This window comes from Mobula hypostoma, chromosome 3, assembly GCF_963921235.1.
Source record: "Mobula hypostoma chromosome 3, sMobHyp1.1, whole genome shotgun sequence".
NCBI classification, from domain to species: domain Eukaryota; kingdom Metazoa; phylum Chordata; class Chondrichthyes; order Myliobatiformes; family Myliobatidae; genus Mobula; species Mobula hypostoma.
The window spans coordinates 136,786,279-136,803,565 of NC_086099.1; the positions used below are offsets into that span (position 1 = coordinate 136,786,279).

Genomic DNA, 17,287 nt, shown 5'->3' on the forward strand with positions numbered 1-17,287 from the left:
TTGAGTTCCTCCAGCACTTTGTGTCTGTTACTATTGCAATGATGATGTGTGCATATTAAGGCTATGACCATGTTATTGTTCAAGCATTTATTACTAATTATTGAATGAACTCTTTATATTTAGTGTCTAACAGTATTCTGCAATATTAGAAGTTTTCTTGGATGTCCCATTTGCTCATTTAATGAAACCTGGAAGAATTTTTGGCATTACTCCAAGGCAAAGTGTGGAGTTCTCTTATGTCCAATTCATTATTTACCTTTCAACATGCACTATCAAAAATAGAATCTGCTCTATAGTTTATTCACCTCAGAACTGTTTGTGAAACTTAGGGTTTACCATAGTGTATTTGAAAATGCAAGAGTTACTACTCAAAAAGAACTTATGAATTATGAGTCATATTACAATTCACATAAAATGCCATATAAATTTTACTTTTTTGTGGTTTTGCATACTCTTGTTTCATGCTTTGGGGGAGAGAATGCCTGTCAAAATAACCAGTGTAATGTTTTCATATCAACATAAAAACATTTTCTTTTACTAATGTTCAAATAATGTAATTTCAAAACCTGGGTGTGATTTACTCCATCTACCTTAAATGTGCCTGTGAGTAATTATCACTGGTTAAGCAGAAGTGGCTATTTTTCATAGAATTAACTGTTTATAAAAGAACAATTGAAGTGCCCCCCTTGGTTAAACATGACCCTTCCATTCATATGAATGCTATTATGTGGTTTTATTCCCTGTAGGTTGTAATTGACATCTACCTGCTCATTCATAATTGTACTATGTACTGATTGGCTTTGATATTATTAAGGGGGAAGCCTTCATTAAAAGAAATACATTTCCACTTTATCAGAATATTCCAATGCTTTTGAAATGTCACTTGTAACACAAACAGCTCAAACAGTTCTACTACAAGCAGCAAGATAAATGATCAGATAACCTGCTTTTTTTATGTTTGATGTGGGCAATCGTTCCTATTCATGTGTGAGTATAATATTATGCCAGTACTGTATTGAAGTGTTAGCTCAGGAAGACTATAGAGTTGGATTTTCTGGTTAATGGCTGCAGGGATAGAAAATACTGTTGAGGTAAGATGTGTCAAAATTTCATATGAAGCATGCTGTGAGGAACATTACTTTCTAATCTTACCTAACTTCATTGTTTCAACATATTAGGACTTGGATTATGTACTGTTGGGTGAGGGATTGATGCCATGATCTAGTGACCTCAAAATGTGAGTGCCATCTTTGATCCAAGACTGGCACTAAGTAAAGTTCTCTCTTTGCCTCATGACATGTTCCCATTGCCATTTGTAGAGACTGGACATCAGAATATGAGGTATTCTTCTTCTTCTTCTTAGAAGTCTGTCATGGAACGACGATGACATCAGTGACACCTCTGATGAGAGGGAAGGCTGAACGTGGAAGTACAGATACCCCCGCAGGCCAGGCATGTTATGGCTATTCAAGGGTTGGGTTGAGTCTCCCTCGCGGTCCTGGCACTTTTGATCAAGGTCCTTCGGCTGCTGCTCTTCAAATGTGCTGGTGCCTTTGTAGACTGCCAGGTGACAGGTGTTGCGGTCTTTGGCCAAGGCCTCCAAACCAGTCACTGGGATATTGCTTGCCTTCAAGGACACTTTCACGCAATCTTTATAGTCCTTTGTGGGGCCTCCCTGCTTTCTGCTGCCATGTGTCAGCTCGGAAAAGAATACCGTTTTTGGAAGGCGGTTGTCTTCCATCCAGACCACATGTTCAACTCTTCAAAGTTGAGCCTTCATGGTCAGTGTCTCTGTGCCAGAGCTCTCGGCCCTAGTAGCACCTCTGTGGTGGGGACTCTGTCTTGCCACGAGATGCCCATGATCTTGTGAAGGCATCGCAGGTGGAACTGGTCAAGCATCTTGATGTGCCTGAGGTATGGGGTCCGTGTTTCACAGCCATACAGTCGAGAAGTCAGGACGACTGCTCTGTAGACTGCCATTTTGATCTTCAGCCGGATGCCACGTTCTCCCCACACAAGTGTCCATAGTCTGCCAAAGGAAGCTTTTGCAAGTTTGTTTGCGACCTCTTGATCTAGACTGCAGGATAAGGTGAGGCAGCTTCCCAGGTAGGTGAAGGCATCAACATTGTTGAGTTGTGTGCCTTCAATCTCAATTTGTGGTTCCGCAGGGTTGGTATGGGGTGCGGGCTGAAGTAGAACTTCTACCTCTGTCTTCTTCAGGCTGATGGTTAGGCGAATTTTCTTGCTGCAGTGAGGCAATCAGTGAGGTCCTGCAGGTCCCTTTCACTGCGCTGCAAAGAGGAAGTCTTGTACTATTGCTTCCAGAACTTTGGTCTTGGCCTTGAGGCATCACAGATCAAAGAAGTATCCATCAGTCCTGTAGCAAATTGTTATTGCCGCATCAGTCTGTGAGAGAGCAGAGAACAGCATTGTGGCAAACAGCAGGCTGAACAGAATAGTCGCAAGGACACAGCCCTGCTTGACACTGTTAGTTACGAGGTGCAGCCGTTTCGATGATCCTGGCTGTCATGCTGTCTTGGAATGACCTGACAATCCTGACCAGCCTTGGGGGGCAGCCTAACTTAGTAAGGATGCACCAAAAGCCTGTGCAACTGACAATATCAAATGCCTTCATCAGGTCCACAATGAGGATGTAGAGATTATTGTTCTGTTCCTGGCACTTCTCCTGGATCTGTTTGACAGCAAAGATCATGTCCATTGTCCCTCTGTTAGCTTTGAGAGCACACTGGCTCTCTGGGACAACGTCATCACAGAGGTGAGAGGTAATCCTGTTATGGTACGCACCACGATCTTCCCAGCAATGCTCAGGAGAGGTACGCCTCTGTGGTTGTCACAGGATGCCCTGCCCCGGCTTAGTCTTGTACGGATGGATGATGTTTGCATTCCTAAAGTCCTGTGGTATACAGGCTTATTCCCAAAACTGCTGCATGAGCTCTGTCAGCCTCTGAAGAAAGGTTTCACCACCTGGGCTAGGGACCTTACCTGGCTGCAGCTAGTTAACTGCCTTCCTAGCTTCTACCAACGTGGGGGCATCATCAAGGGCCTCCACGACTGGGCACTGGGGCATGTCTTCTGTGACCTGGTCGTCTGCCTGGGGTGGCCTCTTCAGCAGCTGGTTGAAATGGTCTGCCCAGTGTTGGACAATATTGTCTTTGTCAGTGAGGAGCGCTCTATCCAAGGAGCAGACTGGTGCCATGATGTTGGAGGAAGGTCCATACACTGCCTTTAGACCATCAGAAACTTCTTCGTGTTGTTCAAGTCAGCGTAGTGCTGAAGCTCTGCCAGTTTGGCCTCCCATCACTGATCTTTCACCTTCCGCAGCTCAGCGTGGATCTTACTGCGGAGGAGCTTCAAGTCACTGAGCCAGCTTGCAAAGGCTTCCTGCTTCTGCTTGAGAAGGGTGACGATATCAGAGTTGTTCTCATCGAACCAATCCTGATGCTTCCTCTTGGGGTACCTGAGAATGGCACTTGCAGAACTGTACAGGCTGTCTCTGAAGACAGCCCATGTTGTTTCTGGCTCTGCTTCCTCAGGCAGTTGCTCAAGTTGTTCCTCCAGTTTGCTGATAAGCTCTTCGTTGATGCTGGGGTCAGCGAGCTGTTGAATGTTCAGCTTCTGCTCAGTGTCAGCCTGCTGGTGCCTGTGCCCCCTGGAGATCTGAAATAACACCTTGCTTCTCAGCAGGATGTGGTCAGTGCAGCAGTCTGCACCCCTCATCGCTCTGGTGATGATCACAACCCTGATGTCCTGGCACCTTGTGATCACGTAGTCAATCAAAGGTGCCAGTTCTTGGAGCGCGGGTGCATCCAGGCTGCCTTGCGGATGTCTGGAAGCTGAAAGAGGGTATTGCTGATTGTCTGCCCATTTTCTGCGCAGAAGATGAGTAGTAGCTGCCCGTTTGAATTCTCCTTTCCGAGGCCACGCTTGTCAATGACCTCCGGCCAAGACTGATGGCCACTGCCTACTCGGGCATTAAAGTCACCAAGAAGCAGGATGCAGGATCTTGTCGTCTTTGCGGACGGAGCATAGTCGCTGGCCAAGTTCCTGGTAGAACAGTTCCTTCTGTTCAGAGGTTCAGGGGTCATGGTGGGTGCATAGGCACTGAGCAGAGTCAGATGAGTCTTGGCTTTCAGAGACAGCCTCATTACCATGAGGCGATCATTAATGCCTCTGGGGAGGGACTCCAGATTCCTGACGATTGTGGACAGGATGGGAAAGCCAACTCCAGCTTCTCTGGCCTCATCCTTTCCCGTGCCAGTCCAGAAAAACATGCAGTCAGCCCCTACTTCTGTGATTTTACCAGTCTCACTGAGCACTGCAATATCAACGTTGTACTTCTGAAGCACATGTCCTACAGGGTGCAGTTCACCTCTCTGGTCTGTTACCGGTCTTGTTGTCCATGAGTGTCCTGACGTTCCGGACTCCAACACAGGGTTTGCTCAGCTTTCTGGTGGTTCTTCTTTTCTTTGTGGGTTTTGAGGCAGTTCCACTGCAGAGTAGCTGTCCAGTCAGCTGCAGTATGTTGGAAGGATAGGGTGAGGCAACCTTTCTCTTGGTCACCTTTTACAGACCTTTTCCTGAGAAGGGGGAGCAGTGCAGTCTCTGAAGTGTGCTGCCCCATTGCCAAGGTGGCTGCTGGACACTGCCCTTGCCTCGTGAGAAGAGAGCGACCATCCAGCCCTGGCTGCCTGTGTGCAGGTCTGTGAGTAGTGGCTCCCAGTACCATCTTATGCCTCCCACTCGCTCATCGCCCCAGGTCTTGAGTTGGTTGTGGAGACTGGCGTCACGATTCCCCTCTCAGCCCAGGTACTAATGTCAAAAGGGATGCCAGGCATAACGTTTTGATGGTGGCTGAACTGCAAGAGATGCCAGAATGACGTTGAATCAGTATTAGACTGCCTTAGGGGCTCTGACTCCGGATTTCTTCCTCGTGGTTTACTCCCGAAGCCTTTCCTATGAGGAGGTATAGCCGCAAGGCAGCAGAGGTTTTAACTCCAAGTTTTCCTTCTCCTAAGTGTGCTGCCTTCCCAGGCTAACGAATCCCACCTACCTGAAGTAACTAGATTTGAGATGCCGGTGACCCGCCTTCACCCCTTCTGTCAGTGTAGGCAGTTCTGCCACCTGAAGGCTAGGAGTTGGACTTGGTTATCAGAGGCTAGTTTGAGACACACACCATTAGGAGCACTCTATAGGTAGTGGGAGCTTATCCCCACTATCACCCATGCTATGACAACCATTTGGACCCATGGCATTAGGATATACAGAAAACCATGCAAGATACATGACTCCTCTGTTGTCATAGGGCCATTTCAGCTCATAGAGTAGTGAATACTCTGCCATATTTACTGCAGATGGAGCTAATGCCCTGAGCTCAATTTTTCACTGCTCTGTGTTTTCGATTAACTGGAAATCCACATGTGACTCCTACAGAACAAAACTGACAGCAAAAGAGAGATCTCATGAATAATTTACACCATAAAACATAGGAGCAGAGTTAGGCCACTGGGCCCATCGAGTCTGCTCTGCCATTTCATCATGGCTGATTTATTGTTCCTCTCACCGCGATTCTCCTGCCTTCTCCCCTTAACCTTTGACACCTGACTAATCACGAATCAAGCAACTTCCGCATTAAATATACTAAATGACTTAGCCTCCGCAGCCATCTGCAGCAATGAATTCCACAGATTCACTACCTCTGGCTAAAGAAATCCCTCTTTATCCCTGTTATAAATGGACGTCCCCCTATTCCATGGCCGTGCCCTGCCCTCTGGTCCTAAACTCACCTACTATAGGAAAGATCCTCTGCATATCCATTCTATCTAGGCTTTTCAATATTTGATAGATTTCAAAGAGATCCCCCCACCCCTCTTATTCATCATAAACTCTTCATCTAAGAACCATCACATGCTCCTCGTACGTTAACCCTTTCTTTCCCGGAATCATTCTCATGAACCTTCTTTGGACCCTCTCAAACACCCAAAACTGCTCACATTACTTCAATTGTGGTCTGACTAATGCCTTATAAGGCCTCAGCATTAAATTCTTGTTTATTCTAGTTCTCCCAAAATGAATGCAAACATTGCATTTGCCTTCCTTACTACTAACTCAATCTGCGAGTTAACTTCTTGAGAATCCTGCACAAGGACTCCCAAGTCCCTTTGCATCTCTAAGTTTGAATTTTCTCCCTGTTTAGGAAATAATCTACACTTGTTTTCCTTTTACAAAAGTGTATGACCATAAAATTCCCTATGCCATATTCCATCTGCCACTTCTTTGCCCATTCTCCAAATCTTTCTAAGTCCTTTTGCAGACTCCCTGCTTCCTCAACACTACTTGCCCCTCCACCTATCTTGTGCAAGCTTGACCGCAAAACTATTACTCTTGTTATCCAAATCAATGACATATAACATGAAAAAATGTGGTCCAAGCATCGGTTCCTATGAAACACCCTAGTCAGCGGCAGTCAACCAGAAAAGGTCCCTTTATTTCCACTCTGTCTCCTGCCAGTCAGCTAATCATCTATTCATGCTAGTATCTTTCCATTAATGCCATTGGCTCTTATCTTGTTAAACAGCCTCATGTGTAGCAACTTGTTGGAACTTAGAAGATTGAGGGGGGATCTTATTGAAACGTATAAAATTCTAAAGGGATTGGACAGGCTAGATGCAGGAAGATTGTTCCCGATGTTGGGGAAGTCCAGAACGAGGAGTCACAGTTTGAGGATAAAGGGGAAACCTTTTAGGACCGAGATTAGGAAAAACTTCTTCACACAGAGAGTGGTGAATCTGTGGAATTCTCTGCCACAGGAAACAGTTGAGGCCAGTTCATTGGCTATATTTAAGAGGGAGTTAGATATGGCCCTTGTGGCTAAAGGGATCAGGGGGTATGGAGGAAAGGCTGGTACAGGGTTCTGAGTTGGATGATCAGCCATGATCATACTGAATGGCGGTGCAGGCTCGAAGGGCCGAATGGCCTACTCCTGCACCTATTTTCTATGTTTCTATGTTTCTAACTTGTCAAAGGCCTTTTTAAAATCAAAATAAACCCTCCTTTGTCTATCCTGCCTGTTATTTCCTCAAAGAATTCCAACAGATTTGTCGGGCAATATTTCCTCTCAAGGAAACTATGCTGACTTTGGCCTATTTTATCAGGTGCCCCCAAGTACCCCAAACCTCAGTCCTTAATAATGGACTGCAATATCTTCCCAACCACTGAAGTCAGGTTAACTGGTTGAAAATATCCTTCTTCTGCCTCTCTTTCTTCTCAAAGCGTGAAGTGACTCTTCAAAATTTCTTTTTATAAGTTATTGTCAGTTTGTAACAGAAATGGCACTGTTAATGCAGAGAGGATATGGGCCAAATACAGGCAAATAGAATTAGTAAAGATGAGCAAAGATGTTGGCATGAATGTGGTTGGTTGAAGGGTCTGTTTCTATGCTATGTGGCCCTATGGTTTGATTGTTACTCTTACTTATTAACTAATGGAATCTATTGACAGACCCTTCCCTTTTGTGGAATATACATACGTTTGTACTTTACAAGTGCTTAGCCCTCTTTAATTGTAGTTACATTGATCTTTTGTTTGTTTCATATTGCAAGTATTAATAGTGTTTTAATGAAAATATTCACAATTAACCATGGAGGAAGCAATTGGTATAAAAAGTCAATCAGAAGAATCCTGAATAATGAGACTGATCAAGCCTTGGCGTCAATCAGCATTGTTTGGATGTGTGGAGAACTCCCAATGGTTAGAATTTCTTTAGAATAGAACTTCCATAAAGAAATGGTTAAAAATGCTGGAATGAAAGGTTACTGGAAAGTACAATAAATGGTGTTTGTATTTGTAAGACATCATACACCATTGCTTTCAATTAAATATAATTTTTGACTTGACAAAGGTATCCCACAGTCCTTCTCTAGAGGCTGATCAAACAGCCCCCATCTGGCACCAACAATTTTTTGTTGGCTAAAGTCACATAGATCACATTTCTTCTCTATTCTGATGTTTGGTCTAAACAGCAACTGAACCTTTTGACCATGTCTGCCTGCTTTTATGCATTGAGTTGCTGCCACGTGATTGGCTGATTAGATATGTGTATTGTCAAGCAAGTGTACCTGTTTACCAAATAAAGTAGCCACTGAGTGTATATGGAAATTCTTAGTGTAGAATTGTGCCTGAAAATGATTTGCACAACATGGTGCAATGAGAAGGTATACTAGCCACCTTTAAAAGTAGCTATTTTTCTTGTTAGCTTTCCATAATCTCTCTATACTCACTGCACAGTAAAGGAAATGAAGATTGTTCTTGCAACCCTGTGAATACTATTGTCAATACTAAACCATGGATTGTCTCATTGGAAAGATGATGTTAAAGTCTTTCCCTGGGATAAGGGAGCCCAAAGCTAGGGCCGTAGGTTTAAGATGAGAGGGGAAATATTTCAAATGACCTGAGGGACAACTGTTTCACACAGAGGGTGGTGAGTATATCTAATGAGCTGCCAGAGGAAATAATTGAGGCAGGTACAGCAGTAATATTTAAGAAAATCTTAGACAGGTACATGGAGGGATATGGGCAAACCTGGGAAATTGGAACTAGCTTGATGGACAATGTGGTCTGCATGAATTGTTTGGACTGAAGGATCTGTATGCATGCTATGGCTCTATGAAATGTAGAAATTTCATTCAGAATACAAGAAGAGATTTCACTGAAAAAGGTTCATCTGCTGACTACAATCAGACCACTACGTTCAGGAAAAGGCTAATAAATGGGAAGTATAATTTATACCACAAAAATAGCAGACGGTGATAATCTACAAAAGGAATACCTAGCTATGATGGTTCATTAACATCACCATAACCATTCATGCTGCGTTAAATATACTCAGTTTCGTCGTTGACTAGAAACTCAACTCTACCGTAAGTCATGGCCCCCAAAGGCAGGTTGGAGGCAGGAAGGGCTGAAGAAAGTGACTCACAGTGGCAATGGTGTGTACCATTTATTAAATGCAGAGCAGTTACTTGCATTGGCTGTGACAGCACCTCACACATCCATGACTTCTACCACCAAGAAGGATTAAGAATCGTATGAGAACATCAACATCTGTAGTTTCTCCTACAGGATGCACACTATTCTAGCATGGAAACGTATTGCCATAATTTCTTTGTTGTTGTGGCTAAGTTCTGAACTCCCTTTACACAACAGCACTATGGAAGTACCATTTCCAAAATCACAGGGGCAGCTTGCACAATGGTGTTTGAAGTTTGGCAATAAAAACCAGCCTTGTTAAATTTGCCCAGATCCTCAAAAACAAATTAAAAACAGCTCAACTTCTGAAGTGCATTTATATGATGCCAGTGGTATTTTCTTATGGATATGTGAATGAATTAATCCTACCCATCATATGAAAAATATAATGCACTGCCAAAATACTATGTCACATTTGGCACCTAAAGTTTGACAGCTTCCATTTAACTCTGCTAACAGATAAATTTGATTTCCCCTTCATGGATACAAATCCTTTATTAACCAGATACACTGATTCACAAACTTGGAGCAATCATTCGTGTAAAATGCCAAAAGACAGTGAAGTTCTAGAGTGCACCTAAATGTTTCATATATTGTTGATGTTCCAAAGTGAAAATGGTATTATTGAGTGCCCAATATAATTATTGGACTTAGATCCTATTAGAATGGATTCCCATTCATCTTCCCTGCATTGTTAACATGAAATAGCTCAAACTTCAATGTTCAAGGTAAATCTGTTATCAAAGTAGTTACCATATACTACCACAGAGATTCATTTCCTAGTAGGCATTTATAGAAGAAATACAATCTACAAAAAAAAACATACATTAACAAAGATTGACAAATACCAACCAACCAATGTGCAAAAATATGTATTCTACAGGTACATCTTAAACTGAGGAAAGAGAAATGAAGTACAATCAAACATTGAATCATGAGGATAATGATATTAAGGACACAAAATATATTTTACGACATTTAAGTAAAATGTTAGTTGGGGTTTTAGCTTAAGTAGAAAAGCCATATTTGGATTGAGAAATATCTAGCTTCTGTATAAGTTTAATATGTTTCTTTTTTTCAGGTTAGTGGAAAGGAGACTCCACACAATCCCCAAATCCCTGTATGGCTACAGGTCTATGCAGTGCTGCATTTTATCTTTATTCTGTGCATTTACTTGCAGATATTTGCCACTAAATCAGTAAGTATTGTGCTTTAAGCTAATACTCTGTTCAAGTTAAGTTAATCTGAGCTCTAACCCATCCATAACTGGTGTTAACCTGTCATGGTCCGGATCGGGGTCCCTTTAAATTTGCCTTGTTTATGTTACGATCCGGACCGTTGATTCCCTGTTTTCCCATGTCCCCCGACTTTGGTGATTAGAGGCGATTAACGCTCGGCTGAACCAGTAGTTTATAGTCTTCGGCTTTCAGCCGTTCGGCGCGGGAGCGTCAGCAAAGTCACCAAGGTACGGCGTGCCAATGTCATCTGGCCGGAGCAAGCCTAGCCTCCACCCGAAGCGAGTGCCAGTAATTCGCCTTTCCTCACCTGAGCAATCTTGTCAAGTTACCTCGCCAAAGCGAGCCTGCGAAGTTTCCTCACCAAGGTGGGTCCGTCAGTTAAACCGTCGGAGGGAATCAAGAACCGCTGTCTGCTGTTCCCGGGCCGAGTCGAGAGCTCGCCACTACCCGGAGGCTCCAAGTCAAGTCCTGGCTCTGGGGGCATTCAAGCACCAAGTCAAGTCCTGGCCCTGGCAGCATTCAAGCACCAAGTCGAGTCCTGGCCCTGGCGGCATTCTAGCACCAAGTCAAGTCCTGGCCCTGGTGGCATTCTAGCACCAAGTTGAGTACTGTCCCTGGCGGCATTCTAGCACCAAGTCGAGTCCTGGCCCTGGTGGCATTCTAGCACCAAGTCGAGTCCTGGCCCTGGCGGCATTCTAGCACCAAGTCAAGTCCTGTCCCTGGTGGCATTCTAGCACCAAGTTGAGTACTGTCCCTGGCGGCATTCTAGCACCAAGTCGAGTCCTGGCCCTGGTGGCATTCTAGCACCAAGTCGAGTCCTGGCCCTGGCGGCATTCTAGCACCAAGTCAAGTCCTGGCCCTGGTGGCATTCTAGCACCAAGTCAAGTCCTGGCCCTGGCGGCTTCCCAGTTCTGAGTCAAGTCCTGGCCCTGGCAGTCTGTGATTCCTGTCCTACCCCCTTGTCTGAATCCCTTCTCTGCCCCTCTCGCCTCTAGCCCTTGTCTGCAGCCCCCACCTCCACTTCGGTTTAGTTCCATCACCGGAGCTAGATAGGTACTGTCTGGTGTTCATTCATGTTGGGCTTGTCTTGTCTTGTCCTCGCCTCTGTGGGGGAAGCCAGGCCGTCTTGCCATTGCCCCGTGGGGATTCATGTCTTGTCTTGTCCTTGCCTCCGTGGGGTAAGTCTGGCTGTCTTGCCGTTGCCCCGCAGGGAGTCATGTTTTGTCTTGTCCTTGCCTCTGTGGAGTAAGTCTGGCCGTCTTGCCGTTGCCCTGCGGGGAGTCATGTCTTGTCGTGTCTTGTCCTCGACTCCATGGGGTAAGTCTGGCCGTCTTGCCGTTGCCCCACGGAGGGTCATGAGTCCCGGCCCTATGTCCTGTATCCAAGGAGGGGTCCCGGCTCTCTGTTCTGTGTGTGAGTCCCGGCCCTATGTCCTGTCCCCAAGGAGGGGTCCCAACTCTGTGTTCTGTGTATGTGTCCATGGTTCCATGTACCTGCTCCCCAAGACCGAGGCTCTGTGTTCCCATGTTCCTCCTCTTCCTAGCCCATGTCATGTCCTTGCCTGGTTCTGGGTTCTGAGCCTGAGGCAAGACCCAGGTACTGAGTCCTTGCCCAGTCTCGGGCTCGGAGTCCATACCCTAGCCTATTTATGTCTCCTCTAGTTCTGGGAGCCGATTCCGAGTCCTAGCCCAGACCCTCGGTCCCAGCCTAGCCATAGTGCTCAGTCCTTGTCCAGTTCGCTACTCCTGCTCCTGCCTAGCTCTCATGGTATCGAACAATAATCTAAATCTAAGTAGCCTCACAAGATGCATTTGGGTCCACCCTTGCTCCCAAAGCCCCCGCCGGTGTGACATAACCAGCACCGAAATAAAACAAACCTTTAACTATAGTTCTCAAAACAGCCTTGAAGCTCAGTTGAAAATCAGAATCAGGTTTATTATCACTGATATACATCATGAAATTTGTTGTTTTGCAGCTCACATACATTGGATTCCAGTTAATTGGGCTTTCATGCAATGCTATTGCCAATTACGTCGTCCAAATCTTCATTTTTATTTTAACAGTCAAGATGATTGTCGATACCTCCAAATTGCTTGTAGTTTCTAACTTGCTGAAATAGTGAAATCGCTTCATTTTCACTCCTGGTCGTTTCTGGCACCTCCATGCCTGAGAGCTAGAAACCACAGTGATCAAAACAGTTTGGAATTGCCGTATGGCTTGCTCCTTGCTAAATATTAATGAGAAAAATTACTGCTTTTTGAACACAAATACATGCAACTAGCGCCATTTAAAAACTGTTTGCTTGAAGCATGGTATTGTGTATAATGGCCATGCCAGTGCACACGACTGAAGCGAGTTAGAAAATGTTCTGCAACAGTCTCTGACTCCAATAAGCATCTTAATGGCTTCCCTGATTAACCCAAGGGCCTAGTTAACCGGAATCCTCTGTGTATATACTGTGTGTGTGTATACATATATATGAGTGAGAGATGGAGAGGAAAGTGGGGGGAGGGGGAGGGGAGGGAATCAATCAAAAACAGATGTGGCAATGTTCATGGTTTCATTGATTGTAAATTGTTAGGGGGCTGATTTTCCTGGCCTTTTCTCCTACGCAGTAGCCATTGTCTGAATGTCAGAAACTGGGTGGAAAATTGATTTACAGATTTGTAGTGTTTTCGGAAGCCTTTTCAAGTAGTTGGATGTTTACCACTGCCTGGCAGTCAGTGACAGAGCAATGAGAAGCTTCCAGCTTGAGAAACTGCTGATGAAAGCATCCTTAGAGAATGACGTGAATCCTGATAACAAGCAGAACATTGACCCAAAGGTGATTGGACTTCATTTTTCCAGTAGTTTGATTATTTTTCCAAAGTGCATACTTACGTCAATGTAGTTCAGTTTCAAATTATACTGTACTTGGGTTTCTTAGTACTGGGTATTATGCTTAGATAAAATCTTGCCAAGTATATCTGAGCCTTATGAAAGATCCCACCCATCTGTTATAAGCCACCTCTCCACTCCTACCCCTTTCCACTACTGCCCCTCTCCCCACTGAGCCATAAACTCTGTTAGTCCTGCAGCAGATGCCAATCCTACTGTTTTCCTCATCCTCCCATTCTCTCCACCACCCATCAAGTTGTTTTCTTACTATGTTGATATTTCTGCTTACCAATGGCCAATCTGACAGTGAAAGCTTGAAAGAGTGACAGACCACCTGATGTGGCCTTTTCCCCATGAATACATCCCTCTTGTCTCTGCCATAAATCAGGGCTTTTACTTTTGTATGAGAATTACTGAGTGTAGTTCTGCTATGTGTGAGGATGCTATCCTAGAAATTCATCAATCTGCTTTTAATGGGAAAATATGTGGTCTTGTTTTTATCAAGGCCATGAGGGGCTTATAGTCTGAAATGTATAATACCCAAAATATTGTAGTGGAACCAGCAAATCCTAGAATTCCACACACATCTGCACCAAAAAGTGCATGCTGGGCTGTTCAGCAATCTCCCTCCATACCAGATGCAAGAAATCATCAGTTAGTGTGAAGGGGTGGAGTGTGTAATAATCAGGAAAGTGAGTAGGTCACCAGATTCAACTGGAGGAGCATCAACATGTGCCAAGAAGGTGAGTAGGAACTTGAGAAGAAGATTGCAGAGATCCATGGTCTCAGGGAGTGATCCAAGGATTAGTGGAGCACTCTGGCAGATACCTGAAACCAATTGCACCTATGGGGTAAGTGGGTGGAGGTGCACCAGATGTGATAACAAATCAGGAACTTGTCCAGAGGAAGACTGATGCAACTTTAGAAAATCTTTACTGCCAAATTCCCTACCACGGCCATGTTAGGAACGAGCCCATTAACTAATGTGGGAGAAATTGAAGCTTATGCTGATCATCAATCTCAAATGCGCAGCAGGAAAATAGTATTAATATCTTTATGTGTGCTGTACAAAAGTTAACACCATTATATCTGCCCCAGCATCATTTGTGGGTCTGTGCATCATATTGCACAAAGAACCTAATTTCTATTAATAGAAGTGTATTATACATGCTCGACAGATAATGATAAGCTTTCAAATATAATTATATTCTGTACTGCATATAAGCATTGAGCTAACCAGTGGAATTTCTGGAAATCTTTGAATTCTATTACAGATTTTGAGCAAGTAATCCAGGCTGTCAATTCAAAATTCAACAGTGTGAACTACAAAAGCCAATGGAGAATTAAAATATAATATTACTTTGCATTTTCAACAAATAGGACTGTTGAATGATAATTTAGCTTAGATTTTCATGGCTTAATACCCTAGTTGTCTACTCTGTAGTTGTTACATGTTAAATAGATTTGCAGCTGTATCTGTTTAATTCTTTCATATCTATAACCTCAGTTGTTTGCTAATTTACTAGATCTTTATGTGTTTGTTTTTCTGCTTGGTTAAACAGGTTGTATCAGAAACAACAATCCTCTTAGGAATTGGTTATATCATCCTAACACTGACTTCTATTGGACTAATGATGGAGAATAGGCAAGTATAATTCTTTCATAAATCCCTTAACTCACACCTTATTAATTTATAATTAATTTATCAGCCAGTTGACTTTAGTCTTTGCCCAATGAAAATAGGTGCCGCGTGGGTACAAATGGTGCACCAAACTGACTTTCATGTTCTCAGTCTTGCACAGTCTGGATTTAGAATGGGATCCAAACCTTATCAGGAATAGATGGGAGCATCATTAAGTAAATGAATTGAAATGCTGGTATTGATTCAGTATTTGGATCTCTGCCATGACCTTCTGATACACAGGAAAATGTGCTACGTGTGAGTCAAAGCTAATATCGAAGGAGGAGAATGAACTATGGAGAGATGTCACAGGACGTGTAATATTTGTTTCATGGGTTTTAACTAATGCCAAAGCCATCTTCAAACTTGTGTAATTGCCCTACGTTTGCCCACTACTAACAAATGGCTCACCTCCCTAAGGAAGTTGCAAAAACATGCTTTCTTTGATGGCACTAACATTTATTAATGGTTGATGGTTCATTACCACGACTAATTTAGAATTACTCACATTATTGCCTTTATATGTGATACAGCATAATCATTTCAAGATACCACAACCATTTCTGTGAACCTTGGCACACTGATATGATCAAGATTTTGCAAACATAATTTTGGGAATTCTGTCAGAGAAAGCCATCTTCCATGAAAGCCCTAAGGACAAGTGTAGATGCAAAGGAGCCTGGGGTGGCCTACTTAGGCTTGGTAACCATCATATATAGCATGAAACTTGGTGTGTGTACTGTTAGTGTGTTGTCTTGTGGGAATACCTTGCTGGACTCTTTTAGAATGTTTTCCCAAAATGCACCTAACTGATTTCAGCAGCAATAAAGTGATGTGCTAACTTAGAAAATCTGATTTCCATAATTATCTTTGCCACAAATGTTCCCTATCTTCATTGGTCAGTTCTTAATTCCTTGGCTTTTGAACCAGTTCTATCCAGTAGACTCGAAGCATTGACCATTTTTCTTTCCACAGTTGCTGCCAACCCTACTGAGTTTTTCCAACATTTCTGTTTTTATTTCAGAGTTCCAGCAGATAATACTTTTTGTTTTTTGGTGGTTACTGAGCATCATGTTTGATATTATATCTTTTACTTCATTACTCTTCTAGCATCAGAAGGTTATACAAAAAAGAGACATGTCTTTGGCTCATGGCGTCCATGCTGACCATTAAATATGTTTCTATACCAATCCCATTTACCAGCCCTTGATCCACATCCTTCTGTGCCTTATCTAAATACAAATGCTTGTCAAGGTTCTTCTTAAATGTTCTGGGAATGCAAAGAACATGAACAGTATAGCACAGGTACAAGCTGTTTGGCCTATGATGTTGTGCAAACCAATTAAGCTGGTGACACCAAATTTAAGTAATCCCTTTTGCCTGCACATGATACATTTCCTCCATTCTCTGTATATTAATGTGTCTGTCTAAGAGCCCCTTAAACACCTCTGTGATATCTGCCTCCACCACCACCCTTGGCAGAACATTCCAGGCACCCATCATCTCTCCATGTAAAATAACTTGCCCTGCACATCTCCTTTGAATTTGTCCTCTCTCGCCTTAAGGCATACTCTCTAGTATTAGCTATTTTGACCCTGGGGAAAAAATATAAGCTTTGTACTCTATGCATTGAGCAGTTTAGCACAGGATGGGCTCTTCATGCTTCAATATCATGCAAATAACTCCTAATTAATCAAATCCCTCTTTCTCATACATTATACATTATCCCTCCTTTATGCCTCTCATAATTTAATAAAGTTTTTTTTTAGATCTTCTCAAAACCTGCAGCACTCCAGGTAAAACAACCCAAGTTTCTCCAACCCTTCATTATAGCACATACCCTCTATTTCAGTCAGCATCCTGGTAAATCTCTTCTGCACCTTCTCCAAAGCCTCCATATGCTTCCTTTAATGAGGTGGTCAGAAATGAATGCAGTATTTTAGATATGGCCTAACCAGAGTTTTATAAAGCTGCAACATAATCTCCTGACTCTTGAACTTATTGTCTCAACTAATAAAGGCAAGTATTCTCTTTCATCCCGCCAATGTGTGCAGTCACTTTCAGGGATCTATGGATCTTGACCTCAACTGAGAAAAGTCCATCTCCCACCCCCCATCCTCACCACATTCTACAGAGGTTGTATTGAGAGCATCCTGAGCAGCTGCATCACTGCCTGGTTCGGGAATTGCACCCTGCAGCGGATAGTGAGGTCAGCTGAGAAGATCATCGGGGTCTCTCTTCCTGCTATTACAGACATTTACATCACACGCCACACCCACAAAGCTAACAGTATTCTGAAGGACCGCATGCACCCCTCACACAAACTCTTCTCCCTCCTGCCATCTGGCAAAAGATACTGAAGCATTCGGGCTCTCATGACCAGACTGTGCAGCAGTTTCTTCCCCCAAGCCATCAGACTCTAGACTGACATCTACATCATTTATTA

The 17,287-nt window shown here is 43.5% G+C and overlaps 1 protein-coding gene and 1 long non-coding RNA gene across 2 annotated transcripts in view; one reads left to right on the top strand and one right to left on the bottom strand.

Moving 5' to 3' along the window:
- Positions 1 to 17,287, top strand: part of agmo (alkylglycerol monooxygenase) — a 403,147-nt gene that overhangs the window by 259,342 nt on the left and 126,518 nt on the right. The window contains exons 10-11 of the mRNA XM_063043768.1: positions 10,127 to 10,243; positions 14,723 to 14,805. Coding sequence (XP_062899838.1) covers positions 10,127 to 10,243; positions 14,723 to 14,805 — 200 coding nt within the window. The remainder of the gene's footprint in view (positions 1 to 10,126; positions 10,244 to 14,722; positions 14,806 to 17,287) is intronic.
- LOC134344268 (uncharacterized) overlaps positions 12,259 to 17,287 on the bottom strand; it is an 86,491-nt gene continuing 81,462 nt past the window's right edge. The window contains exon 3 of the long non-coding RNA XR_010017405.1: positions 12,259 to 12,456. This is a non-coding gene — a long non-coding RNA (uncharacterized LOC134344268). The remainder of the gene's footprint in view (positions 12,457 to 17,287) is intronic.